Source organism: Corvus moneduloides, chromosome 3 (genome assembly GCF_009650955.1).
Source record: "Corvus moneduloides isolate bCorMon1 chromosome 3, bCorMon1.pri, whole genome shotgun sequence".
NCBI lineage: Eukaryota > Metazoa > Chordata > Aves > Passeriformes > Corvidae > Corvus > Corvus moneduloides.
This window is the reverse complement of record NC_045478.1, coordinates 31,961,464-31,977,699: the sequence shown is the minus strand read 5'-3', so window position 1 is coordinate 31,977,699 and position 16,236 is coordinate 31,961,464. Positions and strand designations below refer to the sequence as shown.

Sequence of the window (16,236 nt, the reverse complement as noted above, 5' to 3'; positions counted from 1 at the left end):
GTTTAAAATCTTTTATCAATCCCTTCAATGAAAAATCCATGTATTTCCCAGCTGACTTTTATTAAGATGAGCAACACAATGGGCAAACTAACAGGAAATAGATAAGAGGTTCTCATTTATTTGAAAGAAAGTTCCCTTGCAAGTTAATTACTTTTTTGAAGTACCTCACATGTCTAGAGCACACATTATTTCTGAAAATTAGTCTTATATATAAACAAAATAGTAATTAGACCAAAAGTTTGATTAGAGTTATGTGGGAGACTAATTCCTCAACTAAGTCACACCAGTGTGTTATGAAACAGGATTAAATACGTAAAACAGAAGAGAGGGGAAAGTAAAGGCAGCTGGAGATTTTGCCTTATTATTACAAAAACCTTTTCTTCACATTCTTTCCACAAGACACACTCAGGCAGAATTCCTGCAATGGTTATGAAGATCTATTAAAAAACTTGAAAGGGGAACAGTCTCAAATAAGTATTGCTTTTTAAAAGAGACACATAAACATGCAGTACTAGATGAGTTCTTATTTGATCAAATATACCTTAGTCTATATTTATAATTTTAGTTCCTCTTTTATTTCCTGTTCTTACTGAAGAGAAAAAGAAAGAAATCATACTAAATTTCCTTACATTTTTAAAGTACAGCAGTCCCATAAAGCTTATCTTCAGGAATAATGATTTCCCATTTTCTCTTATAACAACTATTCAACTCTATTTATTTAGCTTGAAAGTATTTTTCATCTGACTTTTTGATTCAGCGTACTAGCCTTGCAAGTGATACATCACAATTGTTTAACCACTTCGTGGCTTGGAACTTTTAAGTTTTCTGGGGAGAAAACTAGGGAATGTTAGGTTTTCCTGGTATCCAGGGTCACAATATTACAAGCTTCACTCCTTGCAAACAGGCATCAGTTTTTACTAAGACATATCATAACATATTAATTTTGAAATCAAGGTTTAGCAAACACAACAGATGGGAGACCAGAAGACAATTCATTTTCTGGCATTCACTAGTCCTTCAAATTTTGTAAGTTTTGCAGCTGTGCAATTCTGTTCCTCTCATCTGTCAGTAAACAAGCATACAAGCCTTACAATTCACTCTGTACCTTATTTTAGTGACAGGCAATCTGTTTTAATAGCAAATAGATCATATATTTAACCAGAGATGGCAAACCAGGTACCACAAAGAAAACTATTGCAAAAAATCATGACAAAAGAGCCCATGTGAACTACCATATCTTATGCAAGATGCATCAAAGAAAGGTAGGTCATCACTTTCATACCTTATCAACAGCTTTTCCCCTGTAGTAAGCTCTGTCATTCATGAAAGTCACATGAGCTCCTATCATTTAATTTTTAGAACTGAAACACTGTAGTTTCAAATACAACATACTGCTCTGAGATGTTATTAAGACACTAAGAAAGAAAATTTCTCAGAATTAGAAGCATCTATCTTTTTTCCTTTAAGCAAGGCACATTTTCATGATTCATTTAAATCAGTTTAAGCCAGTACTGCCACAGGTAGAAACATTTTGCAGGCCAAAACCTCTTTTATCTATTTTTGTTCCTCCTCAAAAAAGTTCTGATGTTCCATCAACTGTATGGTATAACAAGCCAACATGCTCATCCACCTGGAAAGGGAAAAAAGAATCCAGCAGGGGCTACTACAGAAGACAGGATTGCACAGCCAGGGGAGAAAGTGTTCCCTTCAGTGACATGACATGGGTTTAGGACAGGCTGAGCTAGTGGTGTGGCTCCATGCTCAGAAATAATATGAAATTGTACTGCCACTTCCAGTAAATATTTTTTTTCAACTTCATGAGTTTCACCTCCAGAAACATTGAGAAGCAGAACTGCTGACTGCACACTGTACTTATGCATTTATTATTAGCATAAATCTTAAGAAATAATCTCAGAGAATATTACCAGAATAATATCACAAGCAAGTAATGAAAAGTTAGCACGTAAGTCAAGACCTGTTTCTCTACATTATGATGATCCTAAAAGCTTATGAATGGCAAAGAGTAAAGTGAGCATTCAAGATTGGAAAGCAAAAACGCCACTTCTTTCCCCTTCATAAAAAAGGTGAGTTACTGTTCTTGAACAGACTTTTTGCCATGACAGAGGTACCTCCTACAGCAAATGTATCTTCCATCTCCTATGACCTCCCCCATTCCTGTACACTCACAGGAATTAAACTTCTGATGCCAGTTTAAATAAATGAAACAAATTACACGGGAACAAACAGACTAAGTAGCCAGATCCCTTCTTCTCTTGCCAAGTTCCACAAGCTGGATACCCTGAAGACACACAGTGCCTGCTGAACTTGTTCAACATGTTAAAAAAAAAAATTAAGCAAGCAAAAAAAAATTGTCTACATTTCTCAAAGGCTTTTGTTTTGAGAAAACTGTAACAAGCACTGCAGAAAATCTCAAATGATACCCAAAATATTTTGAAATAGATTTTATGTAGGAATGTATTCAGGAAAGGTAGGAAACAAATTGCTGAAAGGATGGCATGCAAAAGTACTACGAGATGAAAAGAGAGAAGAATATGATCAGGAAAAGAGAGAAACTCCACAGAAGAAGCACGAACCCTAGTAAAATGACTGAAGTGCAGAGATGATCATCAAGGTGACCGTATGATTTACCTTCTACATACACTGAGGAGCTTCAAACTTTCCATGCGCCTGGGTATCTAATTCATTTGGTTCCCCTTAGAAGGCTGACCTCCCACCACTGCTCCCTGTAAGATGGGATCTGCAAAATCCACTGAAGAAGAATCCAAGTTCTCCTTGCAGAGTTGGAAGCTGAGGGATTCTGCCCCTCTGGATGCCTATCATCTCCTCCTTCCCCCTTTCAGAGCTGACCTACAGAAAGGGACTTGGCATTCTGGAGGAGATTAGGGGCCCTTTCTCCAGCACATACCAGAGCTGGATCCCTCTGTCTCCTGCAATAATCTGATTCCTTCTCTGTGTCTGTCAAGCAAGCTGGCATCTGGGAAACACTATCCTTCCTTATAGTAAGGGAATGTCAAGAATAATGTCGTGAAATTTAGACAGAACTTTTACAATACAAGGACTTCTGCAAGAAGTGAAGTTTAAGGTATTTTGTTTTTCCCTTTTCCTCTCTCCTGTCCTCCCAGGCACTCAACCCTGCAAGACATTTGACACCTTTCTCAATTACACCAAAGCACCACTTGCAGAGCAGTTCTGGACACTGGTTGGATCCAGCAGCTCCCCTTCCAGCAGGCAGCTGCAGCAGCTCAACCAGCACAACCCCCGGGGCAGGGCACTGCAGCAGCACGAACCTGCCAGCAGCAAAGGAGGTGGAAACAGCAAACTGGCATTGCCAGGAGAGCTCTGTATCTCTACATGAGGGCTTAGGGAAATTAGAATTGACACACCTGACATCTGTCATAACTGTATCCTACGGGCAAGGATGCCAACTGAGATGAATGCAGAAGTTCAAACAGAGGTTTTGTTTCAAAACATACTAATCTCTGGGCTGCTCTCACTCAGCAGATCACACTGACATAATGGCCTCTCCTGCTCCAGACACGTCTTCCTGACATGGAGGCTGGAACTTTTATGGACATTTCTCTCAGGATGCAGTCCAGGATTACAGTTAAACCAACCCAAAAGCTAGCTGGTGACAGAAGTAGGCATCCCATTCCTCCTGTGTACTTTATACTCCTTCTGTACCACCAGTGGCAATACCTGATGATGATGTGGACCAGGGAGATTAAAAAAAATATAACCCAGAATGATTCTGGTTTTGCCATTTTTTTTCTGCTGGTTTACCATGCTGAGCTGACCAACCATAAGGTAAAAGAGCCTGACTGCAAGCACACAGGAAGCAGGATCACCCTGCTCAGGCCGCTGCTATCCAACAGATCTCCCTACGTGGAAAATCTACACCATTAGCCCTGTGTTCCTGCCAGCTTAACCCACTCTCTGACTACACTGCTGTCAAAAGCAAGCCCATCTTCCTGACCTGACTGCAGAAGCAATCAAAGCAGAAAACCATGCATATCATACCTTTTGGCAGATAAATGCTCAGGCCAACTATAAATGCATAGATGAGAATGCTGTTTCACACCAGATTTGGGTTCACGGCATCAACAGTGGGCCATGCTGGGTATATTCTCTCACCCTCTCCCCCCACCAAAAAAACCCCCCAGTGCTCAGGCACAACCATGGATATCAAAGAAACATGCACAAGTGAAAAATACACCATTTTTTTTCTCCCCAGTCTGATCACCTCCAATAACTTGAATGCTACTTCTCGCAGTAAAAACACATGAATATAGAAAATTATTAGCAGCAGAGGTCTTGATCACTTAATCCAAGGTATTCATCATATTTTTGGAGAAAATATGAGACAATTTTTTCAAGCAATTTTAAAACTTTGGAAATCAACAAATGAAGTTATGTATGGGTAAGCATGAACACAATGGTCCAGTCTAGAGGGCCTCTAAGTATTTGGAGGTATTTTAAGTTTCTTCCCCCTTCGCCAGTGGAGTCAGAATCTGGAAAAGGGAGAACAAGAGGAGTGGGGTGAAATAAGGTTAAAAAAATATTCAAAAATCTGATGAGTTACTTTATGTGGAGTACAGTAATTGGCAGGAGGTGTAAGAAGTAAAAGAGGAAGAGATTTTGAAGCAAGCACCTGACTGAAGTGGAGGCAGCGAGTTTGCATTTGGTGGTGGGACTGAGACTGGTTCCCTATTCCAACAAAGCCACCTGCTCTCTGCAGGATGTGACAATCCAGTAACATGCTGTTTGTGATTACAGATACAGGTATACATAAAGGTGTTATTAGCTTGTATGTGCAGCAAAAGAGGCACAAAAAGACATGATAGCAGGAACTTCTGCTGTATCGTGAGGCAGTCAAGACTTTGAAACACAGGATGAGCATCTTTCTCTTTCCCTTCCCTCAGATAGCTATGGATGGTGAACTAACTTAAAGAATCATATTTCTGCTGTAACTATTATGTGTATTAACCAAGCACACATAATTAAGGCAAAACACTTATGAATGACAGATTTTTCTGGGTTTTGCTACCATCTCACAGCGTCAGGTGTGAAATGTAAAGACTATGCACAAGTTACAAGCTTCTGCACAAAAGGGTGCTAACACTTGAAAGAATCTCAAAAGCAGCAATTCTAATGACTAAATATGTTTTTTGATGCAAAGTTAAAACTATTACTGCTGTCACATGCCACTCCAGAATACTGAACTCAATAAAACTCAACTTAGAAAAAGAAGGTGCATACTGAAGAAATCATCGTGATCCCTTCACCTAACACCTATGCCCATTCTACCTTCATATTATGCACAGCTGATAGCTATATGTTCTACAGAATAAAAGAATGGGTTTTCTCCAGACAAAACCCTTTTATACTCATTTCTGTCTTACACTGTCATTTATTCCCTCACTAAACTAAATTCATTGATCATGTTTCTGCTGACAGACCTCATGGCAAGGCATGCCGAGGTACAGTCTATACTTTGCAGTGTGAAATAGTACCTGGTCTTACATACACAAGACCCCTATTTCTTCAACTGCATAACAAAAGAAGGAATTACATAGATCCCCCAAAAGCAGTCTCAAAGGATGGCAAATCATGCCATATCACTGTCACACCAAAGAGCTGTGCCTACCACAGCACTGTCAGGTCCAGAAAGGCAGCAAGATAGCATAACTAGGCATCTGAGCTCTTTATCTCTCTGTTCTTAGAAAATGGAATTTTGCCAAATTGAATGCCTGGAGGAGATGGGATGCTATTAGACAACTTTAATTCTGAGTTGAGAAAATGTTTTCCATTGCAAAATAATAATTTCAATTGCAAAAGTTGTTATTTTTAAAAGGTCCAAAAGTACTACTTAAGTGTAATAGCTAATATTTGAATAAAAATTCAGGTGATTTGAAATTTGTACCCCATATCTGAGAAGTCTAGAAGACACAATGAGTACCCATGAACATTACAAAACACTGAAGTAATATTTTTGGAATATGAGGGGATGCAGGAAAAAAACCACACCCCCAGGACAACTACAACTACCAACTCTCAGCTATACCTCTGTGAACAATGACTGAAGAAATAAGCACCTGGTCAGTCATCTTTATGGGTCAGAATATGTAGCTAAAAAACGCAGTATCAGGATCTCATTTCATTTCTTAAGTTGGGAGTACAGTCTTCTAGGAATTACCATGGAAAAGAGCAGGGAAGAGGATTCAAAAGCAGAAGTCCAATTTACAGTGGCTCTAGGTGACCCCTAGACAAGCTTTCCTGTGTGGCTGGAAGTCTCCTAATACAGCCACTGCATTTCAGATAACTGAAGACGACAAGCAGAACAACCTCCCTGTCTTCAATTCCACTCATTAGTGTGCTTCAAAAAACCTTAATTTCTGAGCTAACTTAAAGGAAACAGTGCTCAGTTTTCCACTTACTTTTATAACCCCTATTTTCCACAAATATAAGACTTTTTATTTTAGAAGACAAGATTATGTCTTTTAAATTGTTACTGCTCTTTGGGACCGGACCATGTCATTGGTGGTGTCTCAGACATCCTGCATCAGATGGGCTAATAGGATAATTGATGATACTAACTTTCAACTTCTGAAGCAATGCCAATTTAAAATAAGACTTCCCCCTGCTCATTCCCAGTCTTACCCTTTTTTGCCTCAGAGCAAGCAGGACCTGTGTGTGTGCATCCACTAATGAATTAGAATCAAACTGATCCACTTAAAAAAAAACCCAACAAAAAACCCCCAAGACCAAAAATATTTCCATTATTTTTCCTAGACAGACTATTCCCTTGAGTTTACAGCCTAGCCCTCCAAATCTTAAACCTGTATAATTGCTATCTGTGTTACTGTAAAACCATAAGCTGAAGAATAGAGCTCATCTTACAACTGTTAGACAAATTTACAAAGAGAGAAGAAAGCCGTCAAAGATGCATTACATTAAGTAAAGATCACAGCACAATACTTCAAAAGATAAGCTATCCTGTCAGAAGGCAATTGAAAACATTTATTTCCAGAAAAATATGTCATACAGAAACGTAGTTTGAAAGTGAAAGTATGTCTGAGCTGTATGAATTAAAAAGAAAACCAAACAGGTGAACCTGAATGTTCCTTGTCCACCATGAGTTTGTCACTCGATCATATGCAAGCAACACAAATCATTAGCAAGGGCTACTTCTTCATTTAAGGACAAAACTTTTTCATTTCTGATACATCCAGGAGGAAGAAAAGTGGTCCTATTGGAAGCATATGTTTTGGATTTTAATTTCCTGTTAAAAATTTTAAAATTAATTTAGACATCTCACTGGATCCAGGAGACAATACAACTTTTCATATATTGCATTATTTCTCATGACATTACTGTGTAATCATAATAAGATTCGTTAAATTTCAGAGATTCAGTGTTATTTTCTTTTAAGCTACATTACACAACCACATGCATGGAAGCATAAAATGTCAATGCTGCTCAGACATCAGTAAGTATCTACACATGAAAAAACAGAATATCATAAGGCTAAATTTTCAGTAGTCTCTGAAGCTTAAATTCCTTTGACTTTTAATAGGATTTAGGTTCACAAGCAACTTATGCTACTACAATCTTACCAATAACCTTTCAGATATGATCCATCTCCAAAAATATGTTTTAGGTTAGAATCTGCCAAAGTCTCTCCTGTGGAAGGTATTTAGTATTATTCTTCCATCTGTTACCCAACAGTTAAAAGCAAAAACACTTTAAAGAAGTGTGGTAGACTTACATTACTAACATAAGCTCTTCATGTGGTTTTATAAGAATCTTTTAACCCAAAACAAAGTCAAATAATAGAAAAGTAGGACACACAGAGACACAGTAAATCTGCAATAAAGAGCTACTATGAATACTTTATTTTACTTCCTCTCCTCATAGTTTACTTAACAACAAACTTACACTTCACCAAAACAAACATTAGGAAGTTCTTTTTCTGGAACCCACAATGAAACTGCAAGTATTGTACCTTACAAAGAAAAATGCTACCTAAAAAAGAGACAAAACATAAAGATATTACTATTAAAAGTATTCTAAATCCAGCTTTGGCCAGCTGTGTGTGCATGCATACTACTGACAAAGTAACAAAAGATTAGTAACAAAGCAAGAACTTAACACTGGGATTATAAGAATGCACAGAGACGGGGGAAAATGTAGATGAAAGCTGTTTTCAAAGCAGATCTTGCAGCAATATGTGCACTATGCTAAACTACAAACCACTAGGTGAGTCTCTTTAGCTCATTAGATTTGCCACTTATAGGTGAAAAAGCACTACACAGCTCCAGGGAAATGAAAACCTCATCTTCTTGCAAGTGAGGCTTACTAGGAAACTCTTCTCCCTTCCCACAGAAAATGTGTAACTGTCCCAAGTTAGACATGAGGATCCACCATCCCATGGTGGAACACAGGAACTTCAACTGAGCACTACAAAGCACTGTGGCACTTTCAGTAACCAGTTGTTTGGAATCAGACAGTCTCAACACATTTATGCCTCAGTTGAGGACACATATGTATGCTGACACATACAAAACATCTATGTAAATGAGAGGGTAAGCACCCACAGTCCACAGCAGAAAATTGAGTGGCAACCTGTTCTTACAGCAAAGTCTTGGAACTTCAACAGCTTTAAGCTGAAGAAGGGTAGGGTTAGATGAGATCTTAGGAAAAAATTATTTTACTCAGAGGGTAGTAAGGTATTGCAACAGGCTGCCCAGAGAAGCTGTGAACACCCCATCCCTGGAAGTGTTCCAAGCCGGGCTGAATGGGGCTCTAACCTGGTCTAATGGAAGGTGCCTCCCCCATGGCAGGAGGGCTGGTATTAGATGGTCTTTAATGCCCCTTCCAACCTAAGTTGTTCTATGCTTCTATGCAAAACTTGCTGAGACTACTGAGCCAGCATCAGTCCAAGAGAGGTGCCACTGGTCATGAACTTTAAGTTGGACTTCGCACCACTGACCACAACTCTTTGACCCCAATCATCCAACCAATTTTCCACTCAACTCATTCTCCACTTCTGCAGTCAAGCTATGTTATGTTTCCTTTGTCTTTACAGAAAGTCAGTACTACAGAGCCCAGACCTTACTGGAACTTTTATGAGCTAAGATGATGAAACAGCCTGAAACCTCACTATCTCAGACTATCATTCTCACAGGTCCCAAACAAATACATTTCTTTAATTCATTTTGTCACACAATAGCTGCATATCTATCACTGTTTGGGCAAAAATTCCTACCATCACATCTCACTAGCTCAAAAGAAAAATTGTGTGAAGTCTTATTTGAATGTAGTAACAGACAAAAATAAACCAATGGAGCCATCTGGAACAAGCTGGGTTTAAAGCAAATGGCACAGTTGTAAGAAAACATAGTAAAATAGCTGTAGTAGGTACATAAAACAAATATTCTATTACAAAACTAAGTGTCTGCACTATTACCCCTTCTTGGAACAATAACAGTTATCTAAAAGCAAAGAAAACAGTCTGCTTTAGAAGGTCATTTTCTTAGGAGAATAATATGGTTATAACCCTTCAGATAAATAGGATCTTAAGTGAAATACTATGAGAAATTCTGGCTCAGTCTGCATTATTTAGATCAGTTTAGATCAGCAGAGTGGTTTTGAGGCTTTCCGCAATGACCCCAGTTTTCTGCATGCTGGTTCAGTCCACTGAGAGCTTACCAGTCATAGAACCTGGATGTCTCCTGAGGAAGCTAAACTATTCTGATCTACCTGTCACAAAATGTACTTCAATCCCTTGGGGCACAAAAAGGTCTGAACCACCTACAGATACGAACAACTTCAAATTACGCTCATGATACAAAACATCTGGTCCAGAAGATGACGTTAAAATCTAGTCTGAAGTAACCCTGGAACCACATAGATGTAGGGACATCAACACTGCTTTTAGTAATTCATTCCTTAAATACCAAATTTGTTAGTGTACGCACAGTCGAAAGCACTTCTGGCAACTGTAGTGCCACTACAGATACAGATCCAAGAAAACAAGATACAGTTAGATGCAACAGTTGGCAGATTTCTTCAAATAGTTATGAAAGCAGGAAGAAAGCAAAATGGGTTTGACTGGATATTGGGGTATGTGGACTCTACGAAAAGTGAAGGGGTGTGGGGGACATGCCACAAATTCCAATGACCAAATTCAAGTCAGTTCATATTTAATACAAGGGACAAAAGACTGACATCTAAAATACATAAGGGTGAACTTTCAAACTGATGGAGTGATTCAAAACATAAGACAAAGCTGTAAAGGAAAACAACTAAAACTGATCAGAAGGAAATTTAGGCTGGAAATGATGACACCTCCAGTAAACAAATGAGTGAGAATCTGGACTCATTCTGCAAGCAAATACTTTGAATAAAAATATACTAAGTTTTAAGAAGGAACTTGATGTGACTACTTGCAACAGCCAACATTTTATTCTACACAGTTCAGAAGGTCATGATGTTTCTAACACTGTGAGACAAGCATGCTGTGCTGGGTAGGCTTGAATGCACACAATCCAATTCTGTACTTGATTTTGTTGAGGCAAACCATGCTAAACACAGTGGTAGCTCCAAAATAGGAGGCTAACAACAAAACTAAAGATTTCCTTTTCTGCTCATTCAATCCATTATCCAAGAGCTCCTCTGGCTACAGAAGTATTACCTCCTGTCTCAAATAAATACAAAGACAGATCCCTAGAAAAATACTGGAACCTACCCAAATTGAATTTATCGTAAAAGTCACATTTCTCTGTCTGTCAAATTATTCTGGAAGTTCTCTCTTCTTCCTGACATTAATTTCTAGGGGAATGTGCCCAGAGTTAAAGGTTCAGCTTGAAACCAGAAAGTCTGGTTTCTCCTCATGCCGCTTTTCTCACTATGTCAGCATTCCACCTCTCTGAACTTGCCCTGTGAATTTACTACTTTTTAGCTTACCACAAGAGTAAGCCAAAAAGGAACATGCCAAGTAAAGCACTGGTATTTATATTGCTGTACTTTGCTTCTAAATTACCTTTCTGAAGAACCATTTGAAGTGTAAGGTTAGGACACTGTCTTCTCTTCAGGTTTTCTAATAGAGAGTAAATGTGCTGCCATATTCTACCCTCTCCTTCCCCACTGATTTCAGAGGTTAAAAAAGGCTACAGTTCAAAAGACTGTGCTTTTTTGTTGAAGTAATTAGAATATTCTCAGTGTTTTCCCAGACCTCTTAAGCCTCTCTTAATCCTTCTCTTCCAATGAAGAGTGAAATCACAATTTTCCCTAAAAATGGGACAGTTTGTTGTATATACTTTGACTGCATATAGTAAGCAAACATAATGGGTCATTACTTCTGTGAAAAAAACCCCTAACTGTACTGAAAACAATACTCGCCCACACACACCTGACTTGAACTATGACAAGGCTAAAAACAATAGTGTATTTTCTTATCACTAAAATGTTTCTGAGGGAAGTTACTCTACAATGTTTTGGAAAAAGCAGCTATCATAAATCAACCCTGATACATCTTGTTCCGTCTCTGCAAACACTGACACAGCCTAAACCCTAACATTTTTACTGTAGTCTACTTGAACACTGAATGTACCACAACACTAAAGGACCAATAATCTTTAGTAACTCCAAAATAAACTACAAAGGATTATTTCCTGCATAGCCATGGGAAACAAGGACCTTAGAAAGTAATCTAGGATGATCATGTAGTATCAAATGAAAGGAATTCTATGGAGATAAGGTGGAGTAAGAGGAGGTCAGGAGAGTCTAAAGAGGCAGTATGGAATCCCGTGCAACTGGAGGCACAGCACAGTGAGAGGAGAGACATTGGTGAAATTCTCCACTGCCAAACCGATAAACGAGTAGGTTAATTGGGGCAAGACCATTTTTAAAATATTGAAGAGAAACACCTACCATATTTCAAACAAAAGGGATTACAGAAATTAAGACATGCAAGGGTAAAGACCTGGATAAGAATATAATGTACTCTCCATATCTCTATGTTTTCCATCATCTCCAATTAGACAAAAATATTGTATTACAACTCAGGTTTTAAGAAAAATTATTTGAATATTTAATTTTAAATCCTGGAAAGAATATGACTTTCCAATACAGAATAAAAAAAATTCAAATCGCTATAAAAATAGTCAGTAACACACGAAGCAACACTACATGATAGCTACCCATTAAGGTCTTTCCAACATCAGCCATCCAATGCAGTAAAGTCTGAAAGAACATGCTACCTACCCTCTTTGAAACAAATCGACATTGAAGAATTTGTGGAGCTCCACGGAGAATTCTACCATAGCTTGAACTTCACTCATGTTTATGAGGATGAAGAAGTCAAAACTTGTCAGCACCTTAGTTACTGAAAACAAAGAGAAAAACTATTTAAAACACAAGCTGGGGATAATGACCATCTGGCCCTAAAAAGAACAATGCTTATACACAGTTTTGCACAGCTTCCTTAAATACGCAGGCCCTGAGGTAAACAAGAATATAGGATGTACCAAATCCAGCTCAGAGTAACTTCTACCTTTCTTGTGAAGGAATCAAATGTTATCAGAGAAGCATCACAACACATCGTCAGCATAATACAACCCTGGCACTTACTGATACCTACATACTGCAGCTCTGCGTTGGCTCTTGGCTGGAGAGGGAAAAATACTTTCTGACAAGGAGAAAAAGAGCATGGGCTGCTTCCAGCCCTTGTTGGTGCAGAATGACCATGCAGGCAGCAGCGCCTCAACTCTGGCACGAGGACAGGAACAGCTGAATTACAGTGTAGGCAAACAGTAAAGAGAAAGTGTCTGACCAAGTCATGTAAGGCTTTAGATGGAGAGATTCCAGGGGAAGGCAGGAGTTAAAGAAGGCAACGTGCCTATTTTTAGTAAATTTTTTTTGTGGTAAAGTGTTAATTCTTATTGTCATCTTCACAGCCACAGACTAGCAAGTTCCTGCTAATTTACAACCGCCTGCTGATACCTAAATTAAAACCCTACAGATTTTACTAAGTTCTGCTGGATTTCCGTCAACACTATCAGCTAGATTAATAAAACAAACTACACTTCCTGCAAACACTTGTCTTCAAACTTCCCAGTTTCTGCAAGCACTGCCTGGTTTGAGGGCTAAGCAAATCAAAAAAACTTGAGCAGGCTGTACTTCATGCACATTAGTCAGTTTTTCTGGCTCTGATGTATAAGCAGGAGACATTGTCTGGAGTTTGACTGGATTATGGGGTTTTTTGTTTCTAAAATTTTGACCATGGATTTGGATGTTTGTGAAGTAGCAGGCAGTACTGAGACTGAAACAGAGCAGCTGGCAAAAAAAGTCATCACTGCAGCAGGTATTAGTCAGCTGAAAGTCACCTTTAGGGGCACAACCTCTAGCCTACCAACTAAATTGTCTCAGAATATGACTCAAGACTTCCCTTTCTGTACTCACTCTGGAGGAGCTGAAAGGCTTCAAGCACTGTAACACAGGTGTAGATTTTAAACTATAAACAAGACATTAATTCTGACCTTGGTTTAACAGCCAATACAGGGACTCTGAATGCACTCGACAAAAACACGGGAACAGTGCATTAGTGACGTAACAGGGGACAGGGGAAGAGGAATTTTGCTGCCTTATGAAGAACTTGGGTCAAGGGCCCTTAGTGCAAGATCAAAACTACAGCATCTAGAAGATGCTATTAACCCAGCTTGTCTAAAAGATCTTAGCATCATTCGAATTTCAATCAAAGGACTTCAACAGATTAATTGAATGATGCCACAAGTTTTGCTACAGTTAGTAGTGTTATGACTGGAACTGACGACCTACGGGGCTTTGCAGCAATTCCCCCTTCCACTGCTTTGTCTGTAGTATTGTGTAAGGATGTCCTCTGTGGTCTTTAACGCTAGAATCAAGATGTTCGGCACTCTAAGTCTCTGGGGCTGCAATACTGCATTATCACATGGGCACCACCTACCAAAATGCAAGTGTATCTTCTGCAAATGAAACCTCACCTGCCACAGAGCAGAGATCCAGACAGAGATGCTAGACCACTGTGATCCTTGGCTGCTGGGTAACAAACCCTGTGCACTGTGCATGAAACTGTCCAGTACCTCAGAAGGAAGCCACTTTAAAGCACTCAAGGAAGAGCAAAATTATAAAGTAAGGATGCCATGGGGCATTCTCACCTAGCTTGCATTTTGATGAAACTACATTCTCAAGGGAGGAAGACATCACAAGGCTCTGACTTCCTGGCACAATGAGCAGTGCGAACTCCCTGAGCAGTTTGCCTCCACTAAGGGAAGGGAAGAATATTCCTGTAGTTGTTGCTGGGCCATGGTCAGGGTCCCTCAAGTCCCCAGCCGGAAAACCCATCCAGAACTAGTCCAATTAGATAAGCTCAAGGGTCCATATCATGAATGAGTTAATTCAACAAAAAAAAAAACTTAAGAGAGCCACATCTTGCATGACTGGCTGTCCTGGGGTGATGTTATAAGGCTGCTTTATTCCTGAACCGTCCACTCAATGCCCAAGGACGCTGTGCCTTTAAGATGGACCCGGGGCCGGGGCCACAGGACCGAGGCAGTGTGACGGCTCAGCCCAGCGGCTCGGGGGCTCTGGGGCTCGGCAGGGAGTGCGCCGGGAGCGCTGTGCTGCTCTTTGGGTTTCTTTTGTGTTACGGCTAGTGGGAGAAAGGTTCTGTTGATTTTTTTTTTCTTGTTCTTTTTGCCTTCCCTTGCCTCACTGCCTCCCTTCCTTCCTCTCCAGCCCGGGGAGCCTGCAGGCGGCCCAGGCGGGCCCACGGGATGGCCCCGGCTGGTCCGAGCCCGAGTGTCTGTTCCCTCTCTGGAATTTGTTGTATTTTGAGTTGTTTTTTTTTTTTTTTCTGTTCTACCATGTTTTGTTTGGTGTTAATAACCAGTTTGTTTTTTTCCACTTTCACTTGCTGTGACCCACTTGTCTTACTGGTGGAGGAAAAGGGGAGACCCTTTTCCCTTCGGAGGAGACACTCACTCCGGAGTGTTTCCTCCTGAAGTTTTGTCTCCAAAACCGAGACACCGGCAAAAGGGCTGTCCAGTGAACTTGTGGTATTCCTATTGTGTATAATATGGCTCCGGCTGGGGCCACTCCCTCCCTTCCTTCTCTATCCAGTTTACTTAGCACTCCCAGCCAGTCCACTAAAAATTGCCTGGCAGGCAATTTTTCCCTGCAGACCGAGCACAGGGTCCAGCAACCACAGGCCTGTATGACACAACATCATGCATTTTAATCCAGTAACACAGCTCTTGCTCAACTACCAACAGTATTTGGAAAAACAGTGTCTATGCCTTGCTCCAACTGCAATACCAGTAAGAAATACTGTGGCACAGTTCACAGAACAGCACATCCAGCAAGCAGTGCTGTGTGCTGCCACAGGTACCCAGCTGACCTCTGGGAATAGCTTTTTCTTTGCTGAGCATCAGTTTGCTCCATGTGCACCTTAAACTGGACGAAGGGGAACATTCACTGCCCTGGGCTGACATAAACCACATCACTACATTTCTGCCAAAGTCCTTCATATCAGTGCAAAGGAAAACAGTTAATACACAACAGTTGTAATTCTATGAACTATGTAATAGAAAGTGTTATGAAGGGAATAAATATTTTAAAGGAGAAACTCAACTTGGACAACATCTTAAGTTTGTACAACAATCATACAAAGCCAACAAAAAAACCTAAACTCATGTGGAGGTATTTATTGTATAGATTCCTGTCAAATTTACAGCTCCACTTCACAAACTTCAACTACATCAGAAGTCCACAACTCATTTCAATACTTAATGAGTTTATTGTTGTATTTTAAAGCACATCATTAACATTTGGAAACCAAGCCATTAAACTGCATGCAAGAAACAAAAGAATCCTTCAGTAGGAACTCTCTACATGAGAAACAGAGTTTAAAGCAGCATATATAAACCCATATCAGAAGGTCTGATGATAAATGACAATACCCTAATACACAAGTTAGAATAGGGGAGGTTCTAAACTTTTGGTAGCTACTTAACATTTATAATCAAAACAGCATTTCAATATTCAAAAGTATTTAGAGCACTGAGACTTAACATCTCCAACAGTTAAAATGTCTGTTAAAGCCACTTGATCCTACACTGGGGGCCAAACCTTTCCTTTCCTTCACACTTCTGAGGGTTTACTTATTTTCCTAAGTTG

The 16,236-nt window shown here is 39.7% G+C and overlaps 1 protein-coding gene across 5 annotated transcripts in view; it reads right to left on the bottom strand.

Moving 5' to 3' along the window:
• The window catches only part of FAM135A (family with sequence similarity 135 member A), an 81,001-nt gene that overhangs the window by 49,309 nt on the left and 15,456 nt on the right, over nucleotides 1–16,236 (bottom strand). For 4 of the 5 annotated variants that reach the window (XM_032104746.1, XM_032104747.1, XM_032104748.1 and 1 more), the window contains one exon: nucleotides 12,286–12,406. In XM_032104746.1, the coding sequence (XP_031960637.1) occupies nucleotides 12,286–12,406 (121 nt within the window). Of the gene's footprint in view, nucleotides 1–12,285; nucleotides 12,407–16,236 lie in introns of those variants that run through there. The other variant, XM_032104750.1, reaches the window with a different exon arrangement.